We start from the raw sequence: 13,145 nt of genomic DNA on the forward strand, positions 1-13,145 counted from the left end.
CGTAAGGTGTACTCGACCTCAGAAGCTAAACAGCTGCTGGTCCTGTCCACAACCGAAGTCACAGTGAAGAGGGTGGCTATCCAAAGTGACATGCACTGGCGATGTATTCGCACAAAGCGGTTTCTCCGGTGGAAGACGGAACAAGCCGTTAGACAACTGGAGCTTATGAGAAAAGCTCACAGTCTGCGGGAAGCGGTCATCCAGGTGCCTCAAGTTCTGGTGAGAAAGCTCATTGGGAGAAATGGCCGAGCCATGCAGATGATGGTAAAGAAGTCTGGTGTAATGAAAGTAAGCAGTCCACGTGATCGTCAGGACTGGATACCAGATGAAGACGGCATGGTGTCATGCTCCGCTGTAGAATTGGAAGAAAGCCTGGAATATATGCGCATGCTGATGGAGTACCGAGTGACATACTTGCGAGAGGTAGAACAGTTGAATCTCGCTAGACTGCGAGTGGATAGACCGCATCATCTGAGCAGCAGAAGATGGCAGCCGTCTAGAAATTGTGAGACCAGACAAAGAAAGGGCCCCCCTAAATAACAGAACAGCTACAGCTGAAGTTAGGGACCTTTCAAGATGTCCTGAGATTAGTGGGCGTGGGTTTAGAGGTAGTGAGACCTCCAGTAACTCAGGTTTGAGAGGCCCATACAAATGGCCCAATAGAGTACGGGACAGTACGGAGTCGAACCGGACCTTAGATACCAGGGCATGTGAGTCACACTGCTGTATTGACCGCTGGGAGCGGGGGAGGTCTGACAAGGTTACGACTGACCGCTGGGAGCGGGGGAGGTCTGACAAGGTTACGACTGACCACTGGTAGCGGGGGTGGTCTGACAAGGTTACTACCCGGAAATGTGACTTGATGAAGTCAGTGACAATGACAAATGGTAGGTCCCTAAGGAATGGGCTAATGTCGATGACTAATGTTCCAGAGGTTGAGCAGCGCAATCGTCAAGTACATGGTCTCGGTGTGAACTGTGGGCTATGAGGTGATTGTGTATATTATGTGTTCAAGCCCACAAATTTGAACAGAGGGGGGAGGATACGTAATGCAGCGGCTTGCGGCATTACTGTAATGGTCCAGGGTGTGTTTTGGCCGACCATGTACCTCCCCCTCAGGTGACTGGTCACATGACTGTGACATCACACAGGTCCTGTGCACATAGAAGGTCTGATCACATGACTGTGACATCAGCACAGGTCCTGTGTGTGCACTGGATGATATATAAACCCTGGTGCTTTTGAGACAGGGTGTGAAAAGGCATGAGGCCTGTTCCCCGTGTGGGACACCGTTAGTAAGAGGCCTAGTGAGGCTTAGTGAAGCCCGGCAGAGTCCTGAAAGGCAGAGACTGGATCCTGTGTAGAGATACCAGTGGCCTTGGAGGGAAAGCCGGCTTGAAAGACAAGAGTCCTGAAGGGCTGAGGCTGGATCCTGTGTAGAGATGCCAGTGGCCTTGGAGGGAAAGCCGGCTTGAAAGACAAGAGTCCTGAAGGGCAGAGGCTGGATCTTGTGTGTGGAAGAGATGCCAGTAACCTTGGACGGGACGAGGGCTGGAGACCCCAATCTGGGAAGCCGTAAAGCCACAGTGGTGGCAGACAAAACTGACTGAAGCAGCTAAAACGCCGCAAAGGTAAAAACACCGCTTGATGTGGACATTTGTATTATTACCTAGCTGAAGGCTGTAACTGGAGCCAAGTGGGCGTAGCTGCCACTGGAAAGGCTCGTGGACATAATATGTGTGATATGCGGTTTATGATAAATAATAAACTGCTGCATTGTGAATTACCGGAAAGACATTGCATGTGTGCTTTAATTGACCCGGTGAGGCGAGTCTCCCCCAGTATGATGACTAGCGCTGCCTTACAGCTGACACAAAATCACTAAGCCCAGGTGAAAAAAGATATGTGGGTAGGGATCGACCAGGGAGGGAACCAGATTGGTAAAGTGAGTGCTAATCCTTGTGTTAGTCTAGACCACTGTAAGCCATTTTTAAAAGCGCCATTTGGTAGAGCAAAACTTTTATTCTTTTTAAATATATCACCAGCACAACCCATTTCACGGAAAATGCTTATCAAAGGATCAGTTTAAAGGCGCCATCATTTTCTTCTCATAAAGAAGTGATGGAGCTTATCAGATAATCTTTCTCATCCAATCATCAAAAATCATGCTGATTTATAGAGAAACTTCACTTCGGACAAATTCAGACAGGGCATTGGAAAAGGGTGGCGTTTAATGAGAGCTGTTGCATCAAAGTGATAGGAAATTCAATATATCGTAAAATCAAATCCATTTTAATATATATCTTATCCCTTTAACACTCCTATAAAAAAACCAATTTAGTAAAATATGCTGCTTAAACAACTAGATCATAATAAGATTAATAAATAATCTCTAAGCAAAGATGCAAAGTTTACCCAAGCCACTGTGGTATTTGCAGGGGCTGCTTATCTTAGTCAAAATGCCCTTTTGAGGTCAGGTTGACCTAGGGAAAGCACATTGACCAACAAAACAGGTACATTGCATCAAGTAATTATATAAGTACATAGGTAAGCATTTTGTTTAATCGCCTGATTAGTAATGATTGGATGTTAGTTGTTTATATTGTAAGATGATTGGTTATGTTATAATCTTCCTATGTCCCACCTACCATGTACAACCCACAATTTTTACTATAAGAATTGGGCCCCAATACAATGGAGGCAGTTCTGTTCTAACATTGATCAGAGCTCTTGTGGCTACAATAAAACTTTCCTTAATTTACAGAGAAAGTGTGTGAACTCATCCTTTGGGAGACTGAGACGTTATTCCATATCAAAAGAAACAGTATCACAGGTAATTAGTAAAATACCCTAATTTGAACAGATCCTCTTTAAATACCCCCATAGACATTAGATAACTGCTGGCTGAAAGATCATTTGCCCAACAACTCTCTATTCTGAATCCCTGACTCAGCCTAGGACTCCTGTGTTCTCTCGAGTCTCCTCTGACTGCGGCTTATCTCCAAGGAGAGCAAAAGGCTGTTGAAACTGAGGCGGATCTTTCTCTACCCTAGATCATCTGTTGGGGGAGTTGTGAAGCCACCATACACATTACATTGTCGGTTGATGCAGATGATTTAGTCTAATAAGCCTTAAATTAGTAGTCTAGTTAAAACAAGTTATCACCTACCCTCATAGGTGATCTGTGGGTATCAGACCACTGGGACCTGCATGGAAGAACAGGGAACTTTTATCCCCATTAGAATGGAGTGGCAATGCACAAGTAAGCCATACTCTCCATTCATTCTACATGAGGCAACTGGCATGGATTTATATAGTGTGACCAAGATAGTTAAAAAAAAAAAAGAATAAGAATGGTAAAAAATAAAAAGCCTTAGTTACTTACAGGTAACGGGATTTTTCGGAGCCCATGACAGCACCACGAGAGAGAGAGGATCCGCCCATCAAGGACAGGAAACCTACAGGTTAAAAAGGGCGGCACCTCCCTCCCGCCTCAGTTTAGTTAACAGAGCATGACAGGACCACCAGGTAAATAACAACAAAACAAATTCATTTTAAACCAAATACTTTAACTAACTTCCCCTGAGGGTGCAAAAAAGGAAATTAATTCTACAGGAGTGCGAAACACCAGTGTAGGGAGGGAATATAAGGGTGCTGTCATGGGCTCCGAAAAATCCCGTTACCGGTAAATAACTAAGGCTTTATTCGTACTCCCATGACAGCACCACGAGAGAATTACAGAGACGAAAAGAGACTAGGGAGGGACCACAGCTTGAAGCACCCTTCTCCCAAAGGTGAGATCAGAAGAGACACCCAAATCCAATCTATAATGCCTATAGAAGGTGGAGGGAGAAGACCAGGTGGCAGCCTTACATATGTCTTCGATGGAAACTCCTGTCTTCTCCACCCAGGAGGTAGCTACTGCTCTGGTGGAATGAGCTCTCAACCCCTCCGGTACTTCCTTATCCCCTGAAGAGTAGGCGAGGGCGGTGGCCTCTCTAATCCATATCGCAATTGTAGATTTTGAGGCTTTATAACCTTTCCTAGCCCCCTGATGGCATATGAATAGGGAACTATCTTTCCTAAAACTATGTGAAACCTCCAGGTATTTAAGTACGCACCTCCTAACATCCAAAGTGTGTAGTTTCTCCTCTTATTGATTTTTAGGGGAAGGGAAAACAAAAAGTTGGAAGACTAATCTCCTGAGTCCTATGGAACCGAGTGACTACCTTTGGAAGAAAGGCTGGGTCAGGTTTTAATATAATTCTATCATCCAGAATTTGAGTAAATGGTGGGGATATGGAAAGAGCCTGTATGTCACTTACTCTCCTCGCTGACGTTAGGGCAACTAACAGGGCTGTTTTGAGAAGAATAATTTTATGGGAGGCTAAATCCAGGGGCTCGAAGGGAGGGTTAGTCAAAGCATTTAGGACTAGATTTAAATCCCAGGGAGAGGATTTAGTTTTAATAGTAGGTCTACACCTAAAAGAAGCTTTTATAAATCGTGCTACCCAATAATTAGCCGCTATATCGGAAGAAAACAAAGCTCCCAAGGCCGAAATTTGTACCTTCAATGTACTCGTGGTAAGGCCCTGTTCTAAACCCCGCTGCAGAAATTCTAGTATTTTCCCAATAGGGGGCCCATCCTCTGGTTTAAATTTTGAAAAGGACAGAAACTTCCTCCAGGTCCTAGCATAAATGCGGGTAGTAACGGGTTTTCTGCTACATAGGAGAGTATTTACTACATTTGTGGAGAAACCTTTGCTGGTTAACAGCTCCCTTTCAAATTCCATGCCGTTAAATGGAGATTTGAGGCTGGAGGATGGGAAACTGGACCCTGAGTGAGAAGGCCCGGAATCTCCGGAAGAACCCAGGGGTCTGTTATGGACATTCTCCGGAGATAAGAGAACCACGGTCTTTTGGGTCAAAAGGGGCATATAAGAATTATTCTCGCTTTGTCTGCCCTGATCTTCCTTATAACTGATGGGAGCAGGATCAAGGGAGGAAATGCATATGCCAAAGGGAATTCCCAGGGAACCATGAAGGCGTCCACTGCCAGGGGTTTTTCCCTGGGGTTTAGGGAACAAAATGTTGTCACCTTTCGATTGGATTTTGTTGCAAATAAGTCCACTGTTGGAAGACCCCACATTGCAACAATCCTGGAGAATATCTGAGGGTTCAAGGACCATTCTCCTTCTTTTATGGAAGTACGGCTGAGAAAATCTGCTGTGACGTTTTATTTCCCTCTTAGATGAACAGCAGAAAGGGAGAGACAATGATCTTCTGCATTCTGAAGAAGTCTGTCCGCTATTCTCATTAAGTCTCTTGAACGGGTTCCCCCTTGATGATTTATATAAGCTACTGAGACTTGATTGTCCGAGAGTGAAAGCAAAAAATAGTTTTTCCAGCACACGATGTAGAAAAATTAAAAAAAGCCTTTATTTAATCCATCGTTAAAAAATACAATTTCAACAGAGATAAAAGCGTGTGTAGGCTTACGCGTTTCGGATCATATTTGACCCTTAGTCATAGCAGGATGTCCGAGAGTATACGCACATCCTGGCCCTGTAAATATACAAGGAACTTGTTGAACGCATAATCAACCGCCAAAAGTTCCTTAACATTTGAGGAAAACCGCACCTCATCTTCTGACCAGGTCCCCTGAACTAAGTTACCTTCAAAATGAGCTCCCCAACCTGTAGCACTTGCATCTGTAGTCAAGACTGCAGTAGGCTTACATTCCCAAGGGACCCCCCTAGAAAGATTAGTGTGTACTAACCACCAACGAAGGGATTGTAAGGAGCGAGGGGCCAAGGTATACTCCCGGTCTAGATGTCCATCTAGGATCGAGTCGTTATACAATATGTCCCATTGAAGTGCCCTTGAGTGAAGTTGGGACCAACGCACCGCCGAAAAACTCGAGGTCAAGGTCCCTAATAATGACATGGCTTTACGGAGTATCATAGAGGGTCTATCCACACAATGTCTTACCAAGCCCTGGATTTTTGCAATCTTTTCTTCTGATAAATAGCATAATTGTCTTTCAGAATCTAAAATGACCCCCAGAAACTGTTGAGCTTTTAGTGGAGTCAATCTAGATTTTTCCAGATTTAAAAACCAACCTAGTCCCTCCAGGACAGAAATAGTTACCTGAAGGTGGGCCTCGCATTGAACAAAGGAGTTCCCCACTATCAGGAAATCATCAAGGTAAGGGATTATTAAGATGTCTCTTTCTCTTATTATGGGCCATAACCTCTGCCACTAGCTTGGTAAAAATTTGCGGGGCTATAGCTAACCCAAAGGGAAGAGCAGTATACTGAAAGTGTTTAACCACCCCACCTATTTCAATAGCCATCCTCAGATACTTTTGATAGTCCTTATGAATGGGAACATGGTAATAAGCATCTTTAAGATCCAGAACTACCATATAACAGTGGGGAAAAAGCAATTTTATTATCGTTTTTAAGGATTCCATTTTAAAGGTGTCTATTTTAAGGAAGCTATTCAAAGATCTTAAATTTATGACTGTCCTGAAACACCCATCTGGTTTGGGGACCAGGAAGAGCGGGGAGTAGAATCCGTGACCCTCTTCTGAATCCGGAACCTCAATCAGGACATTTTTCTTTATTAGGACTTGAACTTCCGATAAGAGGGCAGTCTGCCATTCTGGGGAGGAACTAGAGGGAACAATCATGAATCTTCTGTAAGGAAGAGCTTGAAATTGAAATTTAAGACCAAATTTAATTGGGCTCAAAATCCAATTACTATGTGAAATTCGTTCCCAAGCTGGGAGAAATAACGACAATCTCCCTCCCACCTGGGCCGATTGTGATTTCCCTGGTTTCTGTTCATTTTTGGAAGAAGAACCAAAGAGTAGGCCTCTACCTTTGCGAACTCTTTCTTCGAATTTCTCTTGTTCTCTGAAAAATCTCCTTCGGATAAATTTCTTTTAAATCCCTTCTTAGGATCTCCGGCTTTTTCCAACAGTTCGTCCATGGTCTGGCCGAAAAGATATTCCCCTTCGCGAGGGATTGTACAAAGTCTAGACTTCGTCTGTATATCTCCAGGCCAGCATTTAATCCATAGGGCTCGTCGAGCAGCATTTGACAGAGCTGATGATTTTGCTGCTAATCTAACCGAGTCCGCAGACGCATCAGCAAGAAAGGCGGCAGCACCCTGGACCTGGGGAAGGGAAGAAATAATCTCCTTCCTAGAGACACCCTCCTTTAGCTGATTGTCTAACTGTTCTAGCCAAACCATTAGGGCTCTCGATGTGCAGGTGGCTGCTACTGCAGGTTTCAGAGCTCCTGCAGCTGTCTCCCACGCACCTTTCAGGAAGGTATCGGCTCGTCTGTCCAGGGGGTCTCTTAATGCTCCCATGTCATCAAATGGGAGAGAAGACTTTTTTGATGCCTTCGCGATGGCGGCATCTAACCTTGGTGCTTTTGACCAAGAGGTACAAGCGGCATCATCAAATGGATACCTCCTTTTAAAAGAGGGAGGAACGCTGCCCTTCCTGTCTGGTTTTTGCCACTCTCTGTCAATGAGATCTTTGACTCTTGTATTTAAATGGAAGCATGTTTTCTTCTTCTGACCTAATCCCCCAAACATTACATCCTCTACAGATTTTTCTGGCCTCGTGTCTATAATGCTCATGGTAGTCCGGACAGCTTTCACCAAGGCATCAACCTCTTGCAGAGGAAAACACTGTCTATCCGACTCGCTATCAGAGGAAGAGAGAGAGGAAGAAGAAATGTCTGAAATATCAGAATCTGAGCCCGGCTGAGGGTCCCTAGGAACATGGCTGGACTCAGATTTTCCCTGCAGAGCCTTGCCTATTTCTTCTCTAATTAAAGACTTTAGGCCCAAGGAAAATCCCGGGGACTCTTCTGTCACTACCGTGTCAATACAAGGTTGGCACAAGTTCTTAACATATGCATCAGGGAGCGGATTGCTGCATAGGGCACATTCCTTATGTTTAGACTTAAATGAACATTTCTTGCTCTGAAAGAAAGTTATAGACAGAGAAGGAGGAGGAAGAATTAGTAGAACTTTCATGAAGATTCCACTTACCCATGGAATATTTGGTACCGTAGAACCAGAAGAATTCATCTTAACCGGCGGAGAATCGCGCCGAACATCCGGACCTTCTTTTCGGCTTTTTGCGGTGAACTTTCTAGCCGAACGATTGGACTCAGACCGGGAATGTCGTTGCACCGCCAGTTGTGAGGGCTCCCCAGAGGGCTGCTCCTGCAGCAGTTGTTCTTGCTGAGGTGATAGCTGCTCCTGTGTATCTCCCATGTTTACCAAGGCAAAAACAATGGGCTGGGAAGCACCTCCGTATGTTGCCAGTAACCTTTTATACTGGCCATACTTGGTACCTGTGTGGGTTATTTTTTTTTTTTTTTTTTCTTTTTTCTCCCTGGGGGCTCTGGAAGGAGGTCACACCCCCACCCCCCTCCCCCAGGTGGGCTAACTGCCGTGTTCTAGCCAAACCATTAGCTGTTAGCAGCTCCAGCCTGGACTCCCGGCGTCTTCATGCTCGCACGCAGCTTCCGGGTTGCGCGCGCGAGCTCCGCCCACTTCCGGTGGCGTCTCCGACACACCGGAAATACGTCACAGGGCCGCGCCTGTCACGTTCCCTGCTGGTGCGGACCAGAACTCTTGCATTGCGTAGCCGGGGAGAAGGAATCCCGCATGCGGCTCCACACATGGCGGACATCTACCTCCAGTGAGGGGATGTCACGCCTGCCGCAACGCACACGGAGGCGCCCCAATGAGCCCTGCCGTGGAGTCTCCAGAGGTCCAGGACCGACCCAGGGTGGGAGACTTCATTACTCCAAACACCCTGTCGATTCCATCTGGGGCAAGAGACCGTCTTCATCCTGCAGGTAAGCCTGAGAGGTCTCCCATCATGGACAGGAAACCTAAACTGAGGCGGGAGAGAGGTGCCGCCCTTTTTAACCTGTAGGTTTCCTGTCCTTGATGGGCGGATCCTCTCTCTCTCGTGGTGCTGTCATGGGACTACGAATAAAAAAAAGATTATACTTACCTTCCGATGTCCTCCCGGTGTTTTCTCCGCTGTGTCCGGTGTTTTGGGCGGCTCGTGGTGGTGTGAAGGACCTGCGGTGACGTCATTGATACATGTGACAGGTCACATGACTCAATGGCGTCATGGCAGGTCCTTCACAACACCGCGACCCATACAGCAGACCAGACGGAGGGGAGAAAAAACGGGAGGACATCGGAAGGTAAGTATAATTTTTATTTTTTATTTTAAATTCTTTTTTTAACAGGTATTATGGTACCCAGGTCTGGAGGAGAGTCTCATCTTCTCCAAACCCGGGTATCATCCGCACATTGATATTCGCATGTACAGATGCAGTGATGCGGATGTCACGCGGTCCAATGCAAGTCAATGGCGGCGATTACCTGTGTGTCCACAAAATTAATGGAAATTTTTCAGCAATGATAATCCGCAGCTGAAATTTCCGCAGCATGTGCACAGCACATGTGGATTATCATTGGGGACCATGGGGCACGTATTACCAAACGTTTTTTAAGCGTTTTCGCTGCGGAAATTCCGCGGTAAAAACGCTTGAAAAACGCATAGTGGGCACGCAGCCTAACAGTGTAGATTTGGTGTGCCCTCTAAATAACTCAACACACAACCATCAATGTCTAAACTGCTGGGAACAAAAGTGAGTACACACCTAAGTGAAATTGGCCAAATTGTGCCGAAACTGTCAATATTTTGTATGGCCACAATAATTTTCTTTCTTTTCTTAACTCTCTTGGTCATGCAGTCAGCTAGAGCTTCACAGGTTGCCACTGGAATCCTCTTCCACTCCTTCATGAAGACATCATGGATCTGGCGAGTGTTAGAGACCTTGCGCTCCTCCACATTCCGTTTGAGGATGCCCCATAGATGCTCAATAGGGTTTAGGTCTGGAGACATGCTCGACCAGTCCTGCTCCTTTACCCTCAGTTTCTTTAGCAAAGCAGTGGTCATCTTGTAGGTGTGTTTGGGGTTGTTATCATGTTGGAATACTGCCCTGTGACCCAATTTCCGAAGGGAGGGGATCATGCTCTGTTTCAGTATGTCAATGAACATGTTGGCATTCCCGATTCCCTCAATAAAGTGTACACAGCCGGCGACACTCATGCAGCCCAAAACCATGACACTCCCACCCACCGTACTTAATTGTAAGCAAGACACACGTGTCTTTATACTCCTCACCTGGTTACTGCCACAAACGCTTGACACTATCTGAACCAAATAAGTTTATCTATTTATCTTGGTCTTATCAGATGACAGGACATGGTTCCAGTAATCCATGTTCTTAGTCTGCTTGTCTTCAGTAAACTGTTTGCAGGCGTTCATCTTTAGAAGAGGCTTCCTTCTGGGACGACAGCCATGCAGACCAATTTGATGCAGTGTGTGGTATAGTCTAGGCACTGACAGGCTGACCACCAACCCCTGTAACCTCTGGAGCAATGCTGGCAGCACTCATATGTCTATTTTGAAAAGACAACCTCTAGATATGATGCTGAACACGTGCTTCCTTGGTCGACCATGGCGAGGCCAGTTCTGAGTGGAACCTGTCTTGTTAAACCACTGTATGGTCTTGGCCACCATGCTGCAGCTCAGTTTCATGGTGTTGGCAATCTTCTTATAACCTAAGCCATCTGCATGTAGAGCAACAATTATATTTTTCAGATCCTTAGAGAGTTCTTTGCCATGAGATCCCATGATGAAATTCCAGTGACCAGTATGAGAGTGTGAGAGCGATTACAACACACCTTCTCCCCACTCACACATGTGACCTTATAACACTAATGAGTCATATGACACTGGGGAGGGAAATGGCTAATTTGGCCTTTTTCACTTAGGGGTGTTTGTTGCCAACAGTTTAGACATGAATGGCTATGTTGAGTTATTTAGAGGGCACACCAAATTTACACTGTTAAACAAGTGGTACAATGACTACTTTACATTGTATCAAAGTGTCGTATCTTCAGTGTTAGCCCAGGAAAAGATATAAAATATTTACTAAAATGTGAGGGGTGTACACACTTTTGTGATATACTGTAAATTCCCTAATCAGTGTGGGTCCCATCAATGGAACACCCACCGATCAGCAAGTTATCACCGATCTTGTGGACAATTCCTTTAAGGCCACGGCCCCACTATCAGTATTTGGTCAGTATCCAGTCAGTATATTTTCTAAGGAGTGGGAGCCAAAACCAGGTGAGGAACAATCAGAGAAAAGGTATAATAGAAACAAGTCACCAATTCTGCATTTATCACCCACTCCTGGTTTTGGCTCCCACTCGTGAGAAAAAATACTGACCGAATACTGACCAAATACTGATAGTGGGACCATGGCCTAAGACTCAAACACCTCTTCAATAGAATGGTGAATTTACTTTCAATAAGACCACTGTATCATCTACCTGAGGATCCGGTAGGGCATCATTAATTTTGTCTTGACTATCCCAGAAATAATTAGGACTTGAGCACCTCTCTGGTGTATCACTGCTACTGGATCCACCTGTAGGGAACACACACACAGATACTAAACAAAGTTACAACCATATTTGTTCTAAGATGCGACAGACAACTTCGGGTGAAAACACTGTTCATAGTGATGTGTTTTGTTTTCCTTGAAAATTCCTAAGATCCAAACTAAAGTACCCCTTCAGGCTCTCACCTATACTAACCCCTCAGTATATAAGCAGAATTTAGCTATTATTTGGTCAATGCTAGTTTACTAGTCTGTACTTTAACATTATTTTGCTTGCTGTATTAGAAATCTGCCCTACATGCATTGACTTCCTTGTGAGCCCGTAACCTGTAATAGGCGTACATCGTATAAAGCAACATATCTAAGGGAGCAAAATTATAGGATGAGAAAGGGAGCAGCTGTCTGATCCAATAATAGGGCAAGAGATATGGTACAGACACCACCAGAGACTACCAAGTGACACTGTATCTAAGCTGGAGTCAGAAATCACTGGTCTGACTAATAGAGCAGAGCAAAAGAGCAGCCAGATGGCAAGATGTAAGGAAGAAAGAAATAACAGACTAGCATCCTGTATAGGAAGTAGCCCAGTGTTTCCCAAACTCCAGTCCTTGCAGCCCCCATTAGATCAGGTTTTCAGGATTTTCTTAGTATTGCTCAGGTGAGAGAACCTGTGGCAATTCCTGATGCCTTGAAAATAATTCCATATTCATCACCTGTGTAATACTAAGGAAATCCTGAAATCATCTGTTGTAGGTTGGGAAACATTTAGCTAGCTTGTATAAAATTTTGATCTCTGGTCCGGACAGTCATTTTACAGGTGGTTTCACAAACAGTTTTTGGAAAAATTCTGCAGCTGTAATGACAGCGTTCTTAGCCAAAACCAGAAATAGATTAAAAAGGAATGTCAGACTGTAAGTATATATCCACAGGCTATGCCATGAGAGTATGTCTATGTAAGTGCCACCTCTGCCTGTTCAGATGTTTCCATCTGGGGATTGCTAGTGCTTCCAGCCAGTTATCCCTTATTCAAGGGATACAAAATGACTTGGATGGGGGGGGTAACCTTTTAAGCATCTCATAATCACTTAACAGAAAATAGCATCACAAAATCTATCAGCAAATAAATAGATTTGAAAAGAAAGTTTATAATTATCTGGCTTTCATTAGTAAAAACAAAAATATAAGTGATAAATTCCCTTTAAGTGACTAAAATACCGGTTCTAATTTTAGAGCTTGGCTAAGACTTCTTCAAGGAGGTCATTTCCAGAGATTACACAGAGGCCAATACTCCCCTCTGCAGATACCTGAAGACTTCTCTTCTTTAAGTTCCTGGACAAGCTTCACACAGATCTCATCGTCTTCTTCTAACGCTTCGTCTTTGATGTCAGTCAGGTTCTCGTCAAGCTGGTTCTCCATTATCACTTTCTGTTAGAAATGCTCGGCTCAGTCTCTGTAAGTGATAGAGACATCAGTGAAAGTACATTGTTTTTCTATAACATTTAATGGAGTAATCTACCTGCTCCAGTCACTGTGCTGGTATGTAGCGGGACTATAACATGCTGAATCTGAAGTGTAATGTGTGCTCGCTGTTAGGATGACAATGTTCACAATCAGGGG

At 44.7% G+C, this 13,145-nt stretch overlaps 1 protein-coding gene across 4 annotated transcripts in view; it reads right to left on the reverse strand.

Moving 5' to 3' along the window:
• Window positions 1-13,145, reverse strand: part of LOC141273826 (uncharacterized) — a 36,355-nt gene that overhangs the window by 22,283 nt on the left and 927 nt on the right. The window contains exons 1-3 of one of the 4 annotated variants that reach the window (XM_073686218.1): window positions 12,833-12,969; window positions 11,458-11,555; window positions 3,170-3,206 (exon numbers count right to left, since the gene is read on the reverse strand). In XM_073686218.1, the coding sequence (XP_073542319.1) occupies window positions 3,170-3,206; window positions 11,458-11,480 (60 nt within the window). In that variant the 5' untranslated portion in view covers window positions 11,481-11,555; window positions 12,833-12,969. Of the gene's footprint in view, window positions 1-3,169; window positions 3,207-11,457; window positions 11,556-12,819; window positions 12,979-13,145 lie in introns of those variants that run through there. The other 3 variants (XM_073686219.1, XM_073686216.1, XM_073686217.1) reach the window with 3 other exon arrangements.

This window comes from Phyllobates terribilis, unplaced genomic scaffold, assembly GCF_046119375.1.
Source record: "Phyllobates terribilis strain yellow unplaced genomic scaffold, ASM4611937v1 Scaffold_5__5_contigs__length_657084704, whole genome shotgun sequence".
Classification (NCBI taxonomy): domain Eukaryota; kingdom Metazoa; phylum Chordata; class Amphibia; order Anura; family Dendrobatidae; genus Phyllobates; species Phyllobates terribilis.